The 17,022-nt window shown below is 39.4% G+C and overlaps 1 protein-coding gene across 4 annotated transcripts in view; it reads right to left on the minus strand.

Moving 5' to 3' along the window:
• Nucleotides 1-12,714, minus strand: part of kiaa1549lb (KIAA1549-like b) — a 52,828-nt gene extending 40,114 nt beyond the window's left edge. For all 4 annotated transcript variants that reach the window (XR_004765472.1, XM_035419848.1, XM_035419849.1 and 1 more), the window contains exon 1: nt 12,118-12,714. Coding sequence is in view for 3 of the 4 variants with exons in the window: in XM_035419848.1 (XP_035275739.1) it covers nt 12,118-12,343 (226 nt within the window). In the remaining variant the exon portion in view is untranslated. The remainder of the gene's footprint in view (nt 1-12,117) is intronic.
• Between the last annotated feature and the right edge of the window lie 4,308 nt (nt 12,715-17,022).

Genomic DNA, 17,022 nt, shown 5'->3' on the forward strand with positions numbered 1-17,022 from the left:
CACATGAGTTGTAACAAGAGTGCATTTAAAATAAACACTCAATAAAATACTGTTGGTTATACTACATAAATATGCATTTATTTATAAGCATAGTGTTTTCATCATAAAAAAGTAAAAGTACACACTGAATGTGAAAGCTATTTTTTAATATATTTTTTTTATATTTATCTATTCAACCTAAGATGGAGGATAGTCTAACAAGATACTTACGTCATGATACAATCCAATGGAGAGAGAACTGGCTTTAAAGTAAGGAGAATGTCGACCACCCAAGCGATGTAACGGCCATGTTAAAAAAGATGTGACAGCATGAATAAATTTGTTAAGTAATCCAGTGAGATAACTCCCTGAACAAATGTCAAACCTGTTTCATAAACATTCAGCACAAAGCACTGTGTCATATTAAACAACATTTTCACAGAACTCACTTATTGTCATGTTTGCGTTTTCAAGAGAACATTTTCTTGACCACCGAGGCAGTACAGACATACTATTCCAAAAAAATGACTCAGTTTGTGAGCAAAACAGCTTATGTGTTACAATGTTGGACAGAATCCACCGACTCCCCTTCAAACCAGAATACTACTTCATCAGCATAATCTGGAGTTTAGCTCTCTCAGTCCTTTGCTCTGATTTAACTCTCAGAACAAATCCCAGAATGCACTGCTCCATGTTTTACTTGCTTGAGATCATAACGAATTTGCAGATCGTGTTGTTATTCATTCTTAAACAACACTTTGCATTCTTAAACAAAACATAAAAAGAATGGCGACCATAAACATTAGCATTCAGTCGATTAACAAAAAGTGTGAAATTTCAATCAGGCTCACCCTTAAGGCTTACCAATGAAATATCCATGAAGTACTGCAGGCTATGTTGATAGGTCGTCAAGTAAAGGGGAAATATCTTTCCCTATTTTCTGAGGATGAAGTGCCTTTCTGAGACCCCAGCAATAATTTATAGTAACTGTCAGCACTGAGGGCATTTCACGATCTTTATAGCCAAAGTGCTACTCAAAACTAAAGGCCGATCTGGGCCACCGAGGCCGTATCAATTCTACACCCGCTGAGTTGAAATAAATCAATTACTTCTGCCAATTTTGCTGCCATTATTAATTCACTTCAAAATATGTGTTAGTTCTCATGGGCCCGATCCTGAATTGACAAACTTCCCACACATCTGCCACATGCACGTCCTCACTTGAGATACGCAATTGCTTCACTCAGAACTGGGTTAGCCACGCTAAGCAGCACTGCAAATAATTAGCTCATTCCCATCAATGTCTACAGATGGAAAATTTGAATTTGCTCCGAGTTCCCAATCCATTGCTTTTCCTGAGTAGAAACATATTATTCAGTGCTACAAGGCACGGGTGACCTAAATGATAAAACAGTTGGTAATATATACATTTAAAGGGGATTTGTTTCTATATCTCAGGGGCATACAATATTTACAATTCATTAGTAGTGGGCTACCAAATGAGGTGACATTAAAATTCTTTTGTACGTTGTCACGCCTTGCGTGCGCCCCTCCCCTCTTGTTTTCACCTGTCTGTGTATTTGCCCTTGTTGGCCAGGGTGCTGCGTGCTGTCGGGAGTGGCAGTCCTGATTGCACGCAGCTGTTTGTAGTCCTTAAGAGGGCAAGGATGATGGGCGCTCACTCTCTCTCTCTCTCTCCACCAGCTGGAAGCCTGACTGCCACAGACGCTGCTGCACTTTTTCCCCGTACACATTTTTATGCTTTAGTTAGCACACCCAACACTTCACGCACCAAACACCTCCATGCACACTGATTACTGACGCTGACATAGTTAGTTTGGTTTCGGTTTTGGTTTTGTTCTTTTTCTAAATAAATACTTGTTATTTCCTTCAACTAAAGTCTGGTGTCCGTTTCATGTGTCGGTCCTTGAGCCGGGTCGTCACAACATATATGTCATTTAACTTCTTATAGCGTTCCCTTCAACATAAAGGTTAAAATTTACATAAAATTAAATTAGTTGGTTAAATGTTGTCAGCATTGCATATAAAACTGTTGCGTTTATGTTCAAGCCAGTATTCATGCAATTCGGAAATCCATGGCCCACTCCTTCTTTTCAGTGCGGCCCCACCCCAAGCATATTTCTGTCACTTCCCCACTGAAGTCACCCATGCCAGTATGCACAAAGGGAAAAAAGCACTTCGCTTGGGCAGAAATTTGAGTTAAGCACACACGTCGCAAGCCAAGATCAGTAACGATGAGAATAGAGAAGAAAAGCATAGGAGTATGACTTGACAAGAAAAAAAGTCAACTGTGCATAAAGAGGACATCTGCTGAATAATACTCCCAATGCTGCTGTTAGAGATCAATCCTAGTAGAAGTAATTATGTAGTAATTGGAGGCCCTTATAATATTAATATACAGAATTACATCAATTGCAAAAGCAAAGTCAAATGTACGTTAAATTTTCCAGAAGAGAGAGAGAGAGAGATGGAAAGATGTGGGCAGGGTGTGGGCCAAAGGTCACCAGGGAGGAGTGGTAACTGCTGAAAAAACACAAACAAACAGAACGAATCCAAACAAAATGGAAATATTAGCCTAGATACGTTTACAGGCTCCCGAAACCAGCCTCCAGACAACATGATTGACACTTGCTAATGAAGGGGGCGCAGAGGAGTTCATTTTAATCACACACTGCATAACAACAACGGGCTCAGCAGAAACTAAACCTGGGGAACAGCATGCTGACGCGCACAGCATTTTCAAAATGCATGCTCCCAAGGAAGGCCAATGCACTTGTGAGAACTGCATAAAGTTTCCCTTTGCATTCATTTTTGTAATTTTACATGGACATATTTTTTGCATTTCACAGACACATGAGGTTACTGAAATAGTGTTTTAGATGAATACCCAACACTGATTTCCTGACCAGGAAGTGGGGGGATTGGGGGGTTTGGTTGCCTCACCTCGCCTCCTAACACAATGTACTCCATGCGCACCCAGGCCCTTTCAGGTCAGGTACTCAATCCCGGTGACCATCGATTGGCTGAATGATGAACGCGGCAGCTTTGATGACCCGGGCCGCCAGCAGAGGGCGCACCTCTGTTGATTGATGCTCCGTTCATTTTTCTTCAACTCTCTTATTCCTTTGGCTCAAAACCTTTAAATGTCAGAGCGGAAGGCAAGGTTCACTGCGACGCTCAAGTACAGGCGATCTGTCTCAATTGGCCGCTTGGATCCTTGGCCCTGCGGCAGAACATGCTGGAGGACTGAGGTGCGCTGGTGTGAACGTAACACCATTTCACGGTGGTTGATCTGTTGGGCCTCATCGGCGAACCTCTAACCTTACAGCTTCTCTTTAAAACACGTCTGTTAAATGGCTTGTGATACCTTGGTCAGGCCCTGTAGTTTCATCATAAAAAAAGAGACCTGGCTTCATCAGGCAGTCCCATTCATCAAAGCACTGGTCAGGGAGGAAGACACAGCACCCTTTTCCGCAAAGAACGATAGCTGCGATCTGTATATCTCTTAGACACAAAGGGTTGTTTCCCCCATAACAAACAGGTATTTAAAACCATGGGAAGCGAGCGATGGACTATGACAAAGCTGGCTCCCAGACCCATTCGTTTCACTGACTGGAGTTCAAGCGAGCATGAGAAATCGCCGCATAGTCGCGAGCAACTTCTCGAGCGACCACTCGTCCTATCACAGCAAGCGTCCTGAACTCCCTGCATCCCACGACTGGTGCATTAAACAGCTGCCGAGGCGACCCACACCGTGAAGGACGAGGTGACTTGCGCACCGAGCTAATGCAGCACTGCTTCGCTCTAACAAACATGCAACGAGCGATTCATCCGGTTATTATTCATTGAGACACACGGGGCCTCTGTCAGTTAATTCATGACCGTACAATAATGCAAGTTGAGGCAAATACCTCCAAAGAGAACTGGGTATGTATGTTATTATCTGTAGTATTTGCTACTTATGTAATAGCTAACCTTTGTGTTCAGTTTGGGTAAAATTTACCTGTTTTAACCTTCCTCTTGTGTTCCGGTCAAATCTGACCGATTTACAACTTTCCTAAATCATAAATATTGTGTCTTTCATCTGATTGCCTCAAGACCTTATGTTTTCCTCCACACTAGGCATTTGAACATACAAAATCGCTGATCACCACTTTCATTGAATTTTGAGTGGTTTTGTCAACTTTGTCACACCTGTGGTGTTCCAGGTCTAAAATGACCGCCATAGGAAATTAATGGGTAAAACTATATTATGTTCATCCAGCAGATGGAAAACATTCCCATACACACACCCACTCACCCACACATCCACAACTACAACCCCCTCACCCCCCACCCATCTGCCCCCCACCCTTCAGGTTGTCCTACAAGTGATACAAAAACTCATTGCATTTGAATGCATCTCTATGGTAATTGGGGGGTGGGACTAGATTCAGCTGTAAATTATGCTGATACAGTATAAAACACATTTGTTGGCTAAATGGCTTTAAGTCATCAAGGGTCCAAGGTATCAAATGAGCCTCAAACCACTGTGCTGCTGCCAGATATGCAGTAGATACTACAAAAGCATTGTTTCTCCTGAATATTTTTTCCATTGAGTTCAACAGGAAAATCAATAGTTCATAGTTAAATGTGATCTACGCAAAAGTAAATGGCAGCCATTAGCCATATACAGGGAGCTTCATAATGTTTGGGACAAAGACATATGAGGGTAAAGTACCCTTTAACAAAAGCTGACAACCTGAACTTTAGTCGTATGTGATTTGTTTGATTACAAATCAAAAATTGTGGAGTACGGAGCAAAATCAAGAAAAAGAATGTCTCAAACATTATGGAGCTCACTGTATGTGGCCCAACGATGCAACTCAACCACTACTCAACCACTGATGCTGACTAAAATAGCTACATCTAATCAGGTTGCAGAATTGTTTACAGAAAACAGAAACTGTATCTCTCATTGCAACTGTAACTTCTCTTTCCAAACGGTATAGTTCCATGCTTTACAGCTACGTTTGAAAGATGCATGTTGTTGGGTTTGAACTGTGCAGGGGACCCATAAAAATGCCCTGACCACTGAGCAATGGAAGTGAATCAGAAAACCAATTGATTTGTACTGCTGACTGTGATGCTGTGACATAAAAATGCAAATGCATCCTTTCAATGACAGAGTACTGAAAGCATAAGATCTCGATGTTTTTACACATTCCACATTTTTAATGGTTTGCTACATCTTTATGATGTATGGTATCCTGTTTCATTTGTATAGTTTTGTTTTATTTACATTGTTTAATTTTATTTCTGTGAAGCACTTTGTGTTACAGATGTGTATGAAACGTGCCATATAAATCAAGTTAAAGTACCTCAAAATGACACATTTATGATACTTTATTGGAGGTAATCTCATTTAATAGAAAGATTATATTTTTTTCATTTCTCTTTGTGCCTAACTCAGCAGAAGAGGTGTATTTTGAAAACAAGAGTACCACACACCAGAAAACACTATTAAATTAAAAAGACAGGGGGGAGGGGTGGCCAACCAACATATTTTGAGTTATGAGCCCATCTGCTAAAGAACTTTAATGTTGTGTGATTCATAGTATCTGTGATCACTATCTCCAGCAAATCACTCGAGACTGAGACAGTGTCAGAAAGAGCACCATTGGATAAATTTAATCCCTACCTGCGGCAAACACACAGACATGGTGAGATGCCACACATCTCTTAATTTACATGCAAATTATCTGCTACCTATACCAGCCAGTTTTTAGGTCCTGATAACAGAGATGAGTGACTCTAACCTTCATTGCTATGGCTTTCTGGAAACCTGTGCCGTTTTATCACCCAATAACTGAACTCTGACGAGGAGCAGTTGTTGGATGCGATCCGTGACCAGAGGTTCTTTCTGGGTGTCATGTTTATCATTTAATTTACCTCCAGTTCAAGGCACAATCCCATCTGTTGATTCCCCATCCCAAAATTCTGGCAGTCACATTGTCTCTGAGCTGCTGATGCAGAACTTGCTTCGCTCAGCAGAGGTTGCCGGCTTTTCCATTTGCCCAGTCATCCATGCACAGATATTCGCCGGCCATTTCTTGAAGCCTCGGGTTCAGGCTAAATTGCACTGTGTGGCTGTAGCAAAGCTACACTAAATAGTGTGTGCTTACTGTTCACAATCACAGTATTTGTAGCACGCATAAAAATGTAGTGGATCTAGCCCACTGCCCCAGAGCTCACCAGTTATAGCCATGATACACTACATGGCTAAAAGTATGTGGACACCTGACATCCAACATCTCATAAGAAATTATGGGCATTAATATGTACATGTAGTTGGTCCACCGTTTGCTACTATAACAACCTCTACTCTTCTGGGAAGGCTTTATACTAAATTTTGGAGCATTGCTACAAGGATTTGCTTCCATTCAGCCAGAAGAGCATTAGTGAGATAGGGCACTGATTGGGCGATTAGGCCTGGCTCGCAGCTGGCTTTCAAATTGATCTCAAAGGTGTTGCATGGGGTTGAGGTCAGGGCTCTGCACAGGCCATTCAAGTTCTTCCACACTGTTCTCGACAAAACCATTACTGCATGGACCTCACTATGTGCCCTGGGGCATTGCGGTGATGAAACAGGAAAGAACCTTCCCCAAACTGTTGGGCATGCACATAATCATCTAGAATGTGATTGTATGCTGTAGCATTAAGATTTGCCTTAACTGGAACTAAGAGGCCTAGCCCAAGTCAAAAAGAGCCCCAGACCAAGGGGTGTCTACTAGGTACTTTTGGTCATATAGTGTATAAACAAAATATCATCTATCCAAATGACAAGCATTAAGCAACTTCCCATCCAGTGTGCTAGCAATTTATCTTGAAAACAAGTGATAGATCAATCAGAGCAGAGTAAGAGTGATGCTAAGTATGTTGTTTCTGTGTTGTTATTATGCCTGTGTCATCATTACTAAACCAAAGGGAGGTCCTGGTATGAGTGGAAACTGCTTCATGAGAAAGCAAAATATTACAATTCCTAGAAAGAGACAGAAAATAGACTGATCTAGTGATTCTTTGTTAGGTCTTCCGTCTGCCAAATGGTTCTACATTAAATACATCCTCACTCATAATTATTTCATATGAAAAGGAATTAATTTAACAAACGCATGCTGCCTCAGGCTGGTGCTCTGACAAAGAAAAGCAAGGGCCATGCAGTCACTACATGCTCTATTACTTATAGAGTAAAGTAAAAGTATAGCCCTTAAAGAAGTAAGCAAAGTGAAGTTCCAAAGAGGCAAACAGCACATAATTGATTTATAAGAGATAATCCCCCTGGCAGAGCCGTAGAAACAAAGGATAGCCCAACATCTGAGATATCAACCAATAAGCTCAATCAAACACAGTACTTAAGTATTTTACATCCAATCTAGTTCAGAACCTTGTTTTCATGGAAAAACAAAGATCAATGTAGACCAACCAGCTCACTTAAGTGAAAATACTGCCACGATCATCATCAGAACAAGTCTGTGACTATGCTCGAGAGTGTGATCAATAGGAGCCATTGATATGGACTAATTAATTCTTAGAAACATTTAATGGCCTAAAACTGACTCAATATGCATTACTAACCCAAATGTGGTAGTGCGGCTACCACGTCTGGGTTTATGTGGCTGTGCTAGGGCTCATCATACTGAAGAAAACTCAAGACTTCATTTTTAGCACAGTAGCTTGATCAACACTGAGGTAATCTGTGAAAAGAAAAACTACATTGTATTAATATATTTGTCTTATGGGTGCATAACAACTATGGACTTGATAATCTTCTTGAGAAATCAGATGTATCAATATGAGGAATGTCTAAGGGTCTCAATAGACTCACAATTCACAATTAACTGGAAGCATTGACATACTAAATTATACTCAGCAAGAGAAAAGGTTTGATGTGCTAAATGCATGCAAATTTGTGTGCCTCCAGACAGCTTTATGTAACCACAGATAATGACTTCAAAATGGTTTATTTGAGGTTTGTGAACAAATCTCTTTATTTGCTGTTAAAATTGCAGCACTTTAATGTGTTGATGATTGCTGATGCATCTTTTCACTGATTGAAAGACCACAAAAATGCATTAAGGCAGATTTAATGTGCGTACAAACGTAAATGAAGCGTACAAACACTGGCTATGTTAAAAATAAAAATAAAAATAAAACTGGACTGTGGATCAACAGAACATAATATTTCAAGACAAAGTATATGCTGAACATGCATGCCTTAGGAATGCAGACTTTTGCAAGCATTCATAAAACAATAATGACATCCGAAACGCAATGATAAGATGGGGCGGTGATACAACTTCTGTTGTTTTGGCTCCATACTCCAGTACACTGAATTAGAAATGAAACAATGAACATGAGGATATGAAGAGAATGTCAAGTGCAGACTGTCAGCTTTAATTTGAGGGTATTTACATCCATATCAGGCAATCCATGTAGGAATTACAGCCCTTTTAATACGTAGTCCCTCCATTTTAAGGGACGAAATGTAATTGGGCAACTACCTGTTTTTTGACCAGCTGTGTGTATCACTGCATCATGCAGTTCAAGCGCAAGAAAGCTAAGAAAAAATCTGAATAAACTGATCAGAGACACAGTCAAAACATTCAAAACATGTATCATAATACACTGTTTAGTTCGTTGTTAAGAAGCAAGAATGCATTGGTGAGCTCAGGAATTGCACATGACCTGGTAGCCCACAGAAGACCACTGCAGTGGATGACAAAAGAATACTTTTACTTTTGATGGAAAACCCCTTTTCAACCATCAAACAGATCAAGAACACTCTCCAGGATGTAGGCATAGATATTTCAAAGACTACCATAAAGAGAAGACTACATGATCATAACCTCAGATGGTTCACCACAAGATGAAAACCATTGGAAAGCCTCAAGAACAGAATGGCCAGGTTAGAGTTTACCAAAAAAAAGTGCATAAAAAACTGAAGAGTTCCAGAAATGAGTACTAACATCAAAGTGATGGAAAGGGGAAAGTGTAGAGAAAGAAAAGAAGTACTCATGATCTAAAGCATAGTAACTCTTCTATGAAACATAGTGGAGGTAGTGTTCTGCAGCCACTAGCAACAAACTGCTAATGGCTCACTTACCTTTATTGATGATGTGACTGCTGACAACAGCAGCAGGATGAATTTGGAAGTTGACAGAAATATCTTATCTGCTCAGATCCAACCAAATGCCTCAAAACCCATTGGATAGTACTTAATCTTGCAGTAGGACAGTCAGCCAAAACACACTACTAAAGCAACCAAGGAGTTTTTCATTGGCAAAAGTGGAATGTTATTGACTGGCCAGGTCAAACACCTGATCTGAATCCAAATGAATATGCGTTTCACTTGCTGAAGACAAGACTGAAGGCAAAATGCCCCAGACATAAATGAACTGAAGATGGTTACAGTACAGGCCTGGCAGAGTGTCGCCAGGGAAGATACCCAGAATCTGGTGATGTCTATGGGTTGCAGTCATCAGGCAGTTATCAAATGCAAATGATTTGCAACCAATTACTAGATGTGACAACTTTATTTAAGATTATGTTAATTTGCCCAATTACACATGGTCTCCTAAAATGGGGGGCTATGTATAAAAAAGGCTGTAATTCCTTCACAAATCGCCCAATATGGATGTAGATACCTCAAAGGTGAAAGTCTGCATTTCAACCTCATATTCAATGTTTCCTTTCAAATCCCATGTACTGGAGTGCAGAGCCAAAACAACAAAACATCCAGATACCTATGGAATGCACTGTATGTACAAACCACTGTTAACAGACAGAGTTCAACTAGGGGCCAACACACAAAAATTCTTAAACCCTGTCAAGTCCAATAACCTAATTCACACATTTTTTCAAAGTCCTGTACAATTCATCAGCTGCAACACAGTTTTTCTTATGTAACTTTGGGAGGAGGATAAAGGTTTTTTGTGGAATCTGTTTCCATGGCAACACACCAGAGTAGGCTACAGTGATTTTGGGAGAAGATTCTTTCAGGGACAATTAAAGCCAAGGTCTCATCCCTGTTGAGGCTGAAGTGTGCCTGACTACATCTGTGGCAGAGCAGATGGAGGGTTAGCGAGCTGGGCCCATAAGCAAAAGGTTGCAGGTTTGAATCGCAAATGTGGTGCCTCACCCAAGCACTTCAGTTGATCCAGCAACATACACTAAATCATCATTTAATACGGAATCTATTTAGACTCCCTGGCTAAGTCAATATGGATGTGAGCATGTCAGAGCTGGGTCTACCAATGATGCTTCAACAAAGAAAGCAGGTGCCGTCTCTATGAGCAGATTTAATTAAAAAACAACAATGTAAAATATGTACAGACTGCTTAATTTGGCATTACAGAATTTCCAGATCCATCATTGTGCTGCTTTGCTTTCATACCATACCAACTATGGCAAATGTCACACACAGAGAACACAGTTTTTGTATTATTATTATTTAGGCTGATTAAACAATAGGCCGAGCTATATGTGTGCCAACTTATCCTGACCCAGTTGCACTGTGGCCTGCAAACAGCCACATATTTGCAACAGAGAGAAGGCTCCTTGAAAACCATACGCTGCAGCTAGCCTCCCCTTCGACAAGGATTTTATAACTGCTAACAGTGTGCAGCTAACCGCCAGTATTAGCTAACCTATACAATGCTTTGAAGGTAATACGTTGTGGGAACACATGGACTGCTGTGATTTCTGTCATGACTTATGAACATGTAAAAATACCAACAGAAAATTTGTTCTACTTGCACTTGATCACTTTACCTTTGGATACAGTGCACATAAACTCAAGTAAAAAATACATCTAACGTACTTAGGCAATTCACATCATGTTTTAATAAAACTACTGTCACATCATATCTGTTTAATGGCAATGTATTCTACTGAATTAGCCTACTGAAAAAAAAGTCTCTATATTACAAATTGCCTTGGTAATATTCTACTTGTTAATAAGCATGTACAATTACAATTTTTGCATTGGCATTTGCTGGACATTTACGTCAAAGGAGGTGTCACACCTAGTTATATTAAATAATATAATACCTATAATGTTAGTAGCCTACCTATAATGCAATACGGTCAGCAGAGGTTAATAGGTTCATTTTGCATTCGGTTTTTAAAGTGATTAAAGTTAATGTCAAGGTCATTATTAACTGCTGAAAACGGGCATACCTTTATTTAAAGGAATGGGCAATCTCTCCAGAAAGTTTCTTCATTTTTGCAATACAGCAATACATCATACTACCAGATGTAACTAAAATAATATTATAGAAACACACTGCAGAAAAGTACTGCATTCTTGCAGGTGTAGCCTCGAGATTATAACAAAGCACACTGTGAATTTTGTAAATCCCGGTCTCCCGATCTCCCGCACAACCCAGACAACATGTTTTCTGTGCTCCAGAAGTATCCACCACCACTAATTTGTGTTTAGTGTCGGTTCATACAGAATTTCTCATGTATAACCGAAATCATGGTGTGCATATCAATAGGCCACGTCCAATCGCTTACATCATTTTAAACATGTGAAACGTAGATGGTGCATCCTGACGAGAAAAACGCTCACTGATGTTATAGGAAATAAATCGTATTTAAAAGAAGGATTATTTAATGAAAGACATATTACGATGGTGAACTTTTCTGGATATTATAGCAACACACAAGCACTTTGAACAGCGACAGTTCTGTAAAAGAATAGCTTATAATGTACAATATGTGTTTATGTAATGTAGTCTATTTCCTGTAAAACTAACACCTCATATATTAGCGTACAGTCTGTCGTACATTAACACCCAGATGGCGATACAGCACCTACATGAGTTGTTACATGCAGGTCAGCTTAACAATGTTTCAATGGCTTCATTTATGTCATATTATTTTAGAGAACCAAGTACATGTACAGACAGGTGATATATAGCCTACGACTGTAGATAGGAGCACAATGAAAACGTGGTCAGAATACTGTGCAATGTTCTAGAGATGAACAATCATAGCAGGTGCTATGAACATCTTAAACCGTTCTCAAAAGGTATTCATGGAATTAATTGTGGGTCAACTGCAATGTTCCCTTACCTTCAAAAGCCAGAGCTGATTGTAAAAGAAGTAAAAATATTCCCAATGATATTATACATTTAAACATTGCGTCGGGACCTGGTGTCTTCCCGTTTTTCTCACATCCCGAGGCTCTCCAATCTATCCATTCCACCGAATCCAAAGCAGGAGCTCTCTCCACTCCGCCGTTATCAAAAATACAGGAATTATGCGCATTGCTCAAATTACATGCCATTTTTGTATCCATGAGATAGGTTGCCCTTTTGTTCGTAAAAAAGTCATTTGATCAATATCTGACTGCACAGAGTGAAGCTGTCCACCAATCCCACTTGCTGTATTTCAATAAAAACAGCGGCATTGAAAATTTAGGGGACGCATTTGTGGAGAGCACTCTGTAGGCTACTGTGCATTCAGTATCCACTGCAGCAGCACAATGATGCTCAGTTCAATAATGAAAGCATATTATTTTGCCCGCTGGGTAGTAATTTCCCCAGTCCAGAATTGGGAGAGCGCTAAATAGTAGCTATTCCCTAGTTTTCCGGACTCCCGACTGTTATTGCTGTTAAGGAACGTCTTTTCATTAGAAGAGAAATCACGTCCCTGACTCCAGGGTTTACTGCGAAGAGAGCGCCAAAAGTGTCAGAGGTATGATTTGACGACCCCTTGTGGGCATGTGTGCTATTACAGGCTGCTAAAAAAAAAGTAGTGTTACACGACTTTTAATATCATAATAGTCCGTGCATTCCGTCTATGCATTAGGCCAGTAAAACAGTATGGGATTCATATACTAACACTACATTTCCTCCATCAAGGAAATATTCAAAGCACCCCTTCAGATGTATTTTAAAACATTTAAATAAAATTAGAAAATTCAATATTGAATAATAATTTGTTTAATTAAGCCAGGGTGTATTCCAGCCTCTCACCCAATGCACACTGGGATAGGCTCCAGCACACCCCGCGACCTGACCAGGATAAGTGGGTATAGATAATAGATGGATGGGTTGATGGTTTTTCCACCAAAAATGTTCAACAAACTACCGAAAATGGCTTAGTAGTATCTCCAAACCTTTACCCTTGGGGAGAATATCAGAATCTATACGAATATGCAAATCCACATGATGTTTTTTAACAAATTCCATCCATTTTTGTTTTAGAATGGGCTATTTTGGTTACCAGTGGAATGAAGTTGCAACCTCGGGATTGCATTCTAAAACTGCGTGGTCTGCCATGTCCAACACACCGACTCTCACAACAATGTCACTAACTAGTCAGAATTCTATGTGTTAAGGTTTCAGTATACTACATTGCTCTCCTGTAATTCTCATATCTTTGCCTAGTGCACCATGATGGGTTTGAGATATTTGTGATGACACAAATTTCTCTCATACGTGCATGTTTCCAATTCAGATTTCAGGGAAGTATATTGAAGCGCCATCGACAGTGGAAGAATGTGAAAAGGGGCTCTGGTAACAATTATGCACAAAAATGAATCTATATGGAGGAAGTCATGCTTCCGAGAGGAGTTAACCATTAAAAAATATATTTTTGAGAGGAGGGGGTCTTTAGGGGATTATAGCCTGATCTATACCCTCTTAAAGACAGATCTTAGAGAAAGTTGTTTAGGTAGTTAAATAAACACCTGGTTATCTCTTTGTTACAGAGATGTAAGGGAGAAGCTTTGGCAATAGACACGGGGGTACATTTTTACGCCATCGCAACTTTTCAACTACCATCCTTGTCTAGCTGCGACTTAATCGTAACACATTTTAAACTATAATCTGTGGACTACCAATAAAGTATTAGCCTGACAATCAGAGTATTAAGCACAAGCTAAAATAGGTCAAAAAAGCTTAGCTGCGAAGACAGGGCCCACATATAGGCCCTAATGTTTTCACAACATGACTTAACATACGTGTTAGCCAACTAATTTATGCAATGTTCAAATTAACAACTTAAATACAGTCTATTAACCTTTGTTGATGCTCATTTAATTCAATCATTAATGTGATTCAAACATAATGAAATTAATGAAACCACTAACCCCATCCTCAGGGTCGGTTGTGCCCCTTACCTTAATCTCTTCACACAAGCCCTCTAGTGGCCAGAATGCCAGTGTCCTGAGATAGCTCAACTCAGACATTCAGTGCTTCTGCAATCAAGCTATGAATGGAAACAAGTTCCAATTTCAAGCAGAAACCAACACCAAGATTTGGTTTTGTTACATGGAAAACTTTTTTCCTGAAGGTGGAGATTAAAATTATATGTATTTAACAATTATTTGTCTACAATTTTATGGCAATTCAAGGACTGAGCTGGAGTACCTCTTAACATATTCATGTTTGATGAATGTATAAAGAGGCTAAAACAATGAATCTTTTAATGATAATAGCATAGTGCTTAACCCTGCGTCCAGCAACATAAGGCAACTTTAATATGTAAATTTGTTAGCTTTCAGATAAAACGGTCCTGACCAGTTCTTTTGATACTGGCGAAATATACAGAGCATCCACTGAGATACAGTCTTCCTAGAGCACCAACTAGTGAGAATAATAACATAACACCATACTCGCCCTCAGTTGCTGCATCTTAGTTGTACCTTTGCAGCAGTATCCTGTTTGTGACACCAAGTTGATGCGGTGACTAACTCCCCAGGACCAGACTCAGGGAGGAGATGGAAATCGCAGGTTCAATAAGTGACAATTTATCAATGTGCGCACACAGGGAGAGCACTTCCTGGTCAGACCAAGAGAACTCTTAATAAACTTCCTCATACATCCATCATTTATTGACAACAGTCAGAAGGCCCCATAGAAGGTATCCACCAATTACTTCTCACCACTGTGATCTTCAAACTCTCCGCTGTTTACCTCATCTGGCCTTGAAGTGACTGCACCAGTCTGCACAATTGGTCATAGGATAGGAGAGAAAGAATGATAGTAAGGAATTAGGCATGACTCCCTGGCCATATATTTATATATATATATATATATATATATATACAGATAAATTCAACGCAGCTAATTTTCTTGCTGCGTTGACGACATCTGGATGCTCCAAGTGATTAATGGGAAAGAAACAGCCACCTGGTCAGGCAGTTATAATAAGCACACACCAGTTTGGTCTGTATGGTAGGCTATTTGCTTTGTAGAAGCTTACCGGGATGTTAATACAAGCAAAAGCAACTTTCCACATGTTGCCTCGATTCACTTCATGGTAAGTTACGAATTTGCATGTGCATAAATTTTTATGCACAGTCTTTTTTTATTTTTTATTAATACAGCCCCATGCTTCATAAGCCACATGGCTAGTCTCATATTGCCATTGGAAATGTAATTCCTTGATGTGAGAGAAAAACACCTGTCTACAAATATTACAGGGCATTTTACTTTACTGTTACAATTATTCCGCACCTCTGTTATAATAATATGGACTAGGTGGTATGATTGTAACATTGGACTGTGTGTACTTTGATTTTAATTGTATCTGACCCAATTATAATATGAATGTAATTTAAACAGCTAATGACTACTGATATGTCAAAGATGTTTGAAGTAAAATTTTATAGTGCTAGGCTAAATATTGTCTGAGTAAACAAGCAAAATCCAAACATTTATTTACTATCCTCTACTCCATTATGCTTACAAATTAAAATATAGTCATCCAAATAGACATATGACCAAAGAATTCAGAGAAATATAACAGAGCTTTTTCTCCCGTACCAAACAGGCTAATTCTTCTCCTGAGCGATTTGTCAAATGTTCATTGAATTGTCTCTACAAATAGCCTCCTTAATTTGCAGGGTTGTCATGAACAAATCATTTAATAATAGCCACTTTTATATTAGGCCTACTACTGATACATATGTGGATGTAACCAGCCTAATTAGTTAATTGTTAAGCCTTTTATGAAGATAATTTTTTTGGAAATAGTCACAGAATGTTACTTTTGTTGCATTATGGCACACATTTATTTTTGCAACAGGCACATAATTTAAATTAAAAGATTCCTCAAGCTCAAGTTGTGTTTACTGTCATTCTTCGTATTATAGATGGGTATAAGAATACAGCACCCTGGGACCAGAGTTCAGTATAAGAACAGTCATAAACTATTGAAAACATAAATAAATAAAGGAATTAAAATGTAAAAAAAAAAAAAAAAAAGAACAATGAACCATAAATGCAAAGTATGCATTTTTCCTGCTTGTAGGATTTTTACAATGTCAAACTAGACAGCATATGATCCACAAAAACTGTTGATTGGCTTTTGAATAGGTTGTGATCATACACGCTTTGCATGGGAAAGCCCTGAAATTAGCAATCCACCCTCTGCTGGGCTGCGATTTAGACCCCTTGCCGTAGACCTGGTCTGAGCAGTCAGGTGGCGAGTGTGGAAATCGCTAACCAGACGGGCCAGAAAATTGCCATGAGCTGCACCACAAATGCAGTCCACTGCTCAGTCTTGACTGGCACACCCCCAGCAGTGTGTCATCGGCACACGACAAGTCAGAATATTACCGAAGAACTCGGGTGCTTCAAAATGCATGATGAAAATACCACCTCGCCAGTGTTACAGCTTGCAACATGCCAAGGTTACAGCTTCGCTTTTTTAATATAACTTATTATAATAATTGTAAACCATTAGCGAAATACACTCTAAAAAAGATCTGAAACTCCCATTTCTGAATATACTGATGTAGTCTACTATAAAATTGAACATGAATTACCTACCAGGTTTTTGTATGTTTATTGTTTAATATCAATGTCAGCTTTGATGTCAGTTGTATAAAAACAAAAAAGCAATATGTAACATTCATTACGTGCTTGTATATAGCACTTGGCCTGTTTTTCTCTTGGAATTCATTTTGTGCCATGTTCAAATAACAAATTCCCTAAACTATTTCAGGAATATTATGTATCCGGACCG

Source organism: Anguilla anguilla, chromosome 5 (assembly GCF_013347855.1).
Source record: "Anguilla anguilla isolate fAngAng1 chromosome 5, fAngAng1.pri, whole genome shotgun sequence".
NCBI lineage: Eukaryota > Metazoa > Chordata > Actinopteri > Anguilliformes > Anguillidae > Anguilla > Anguilla anguilla.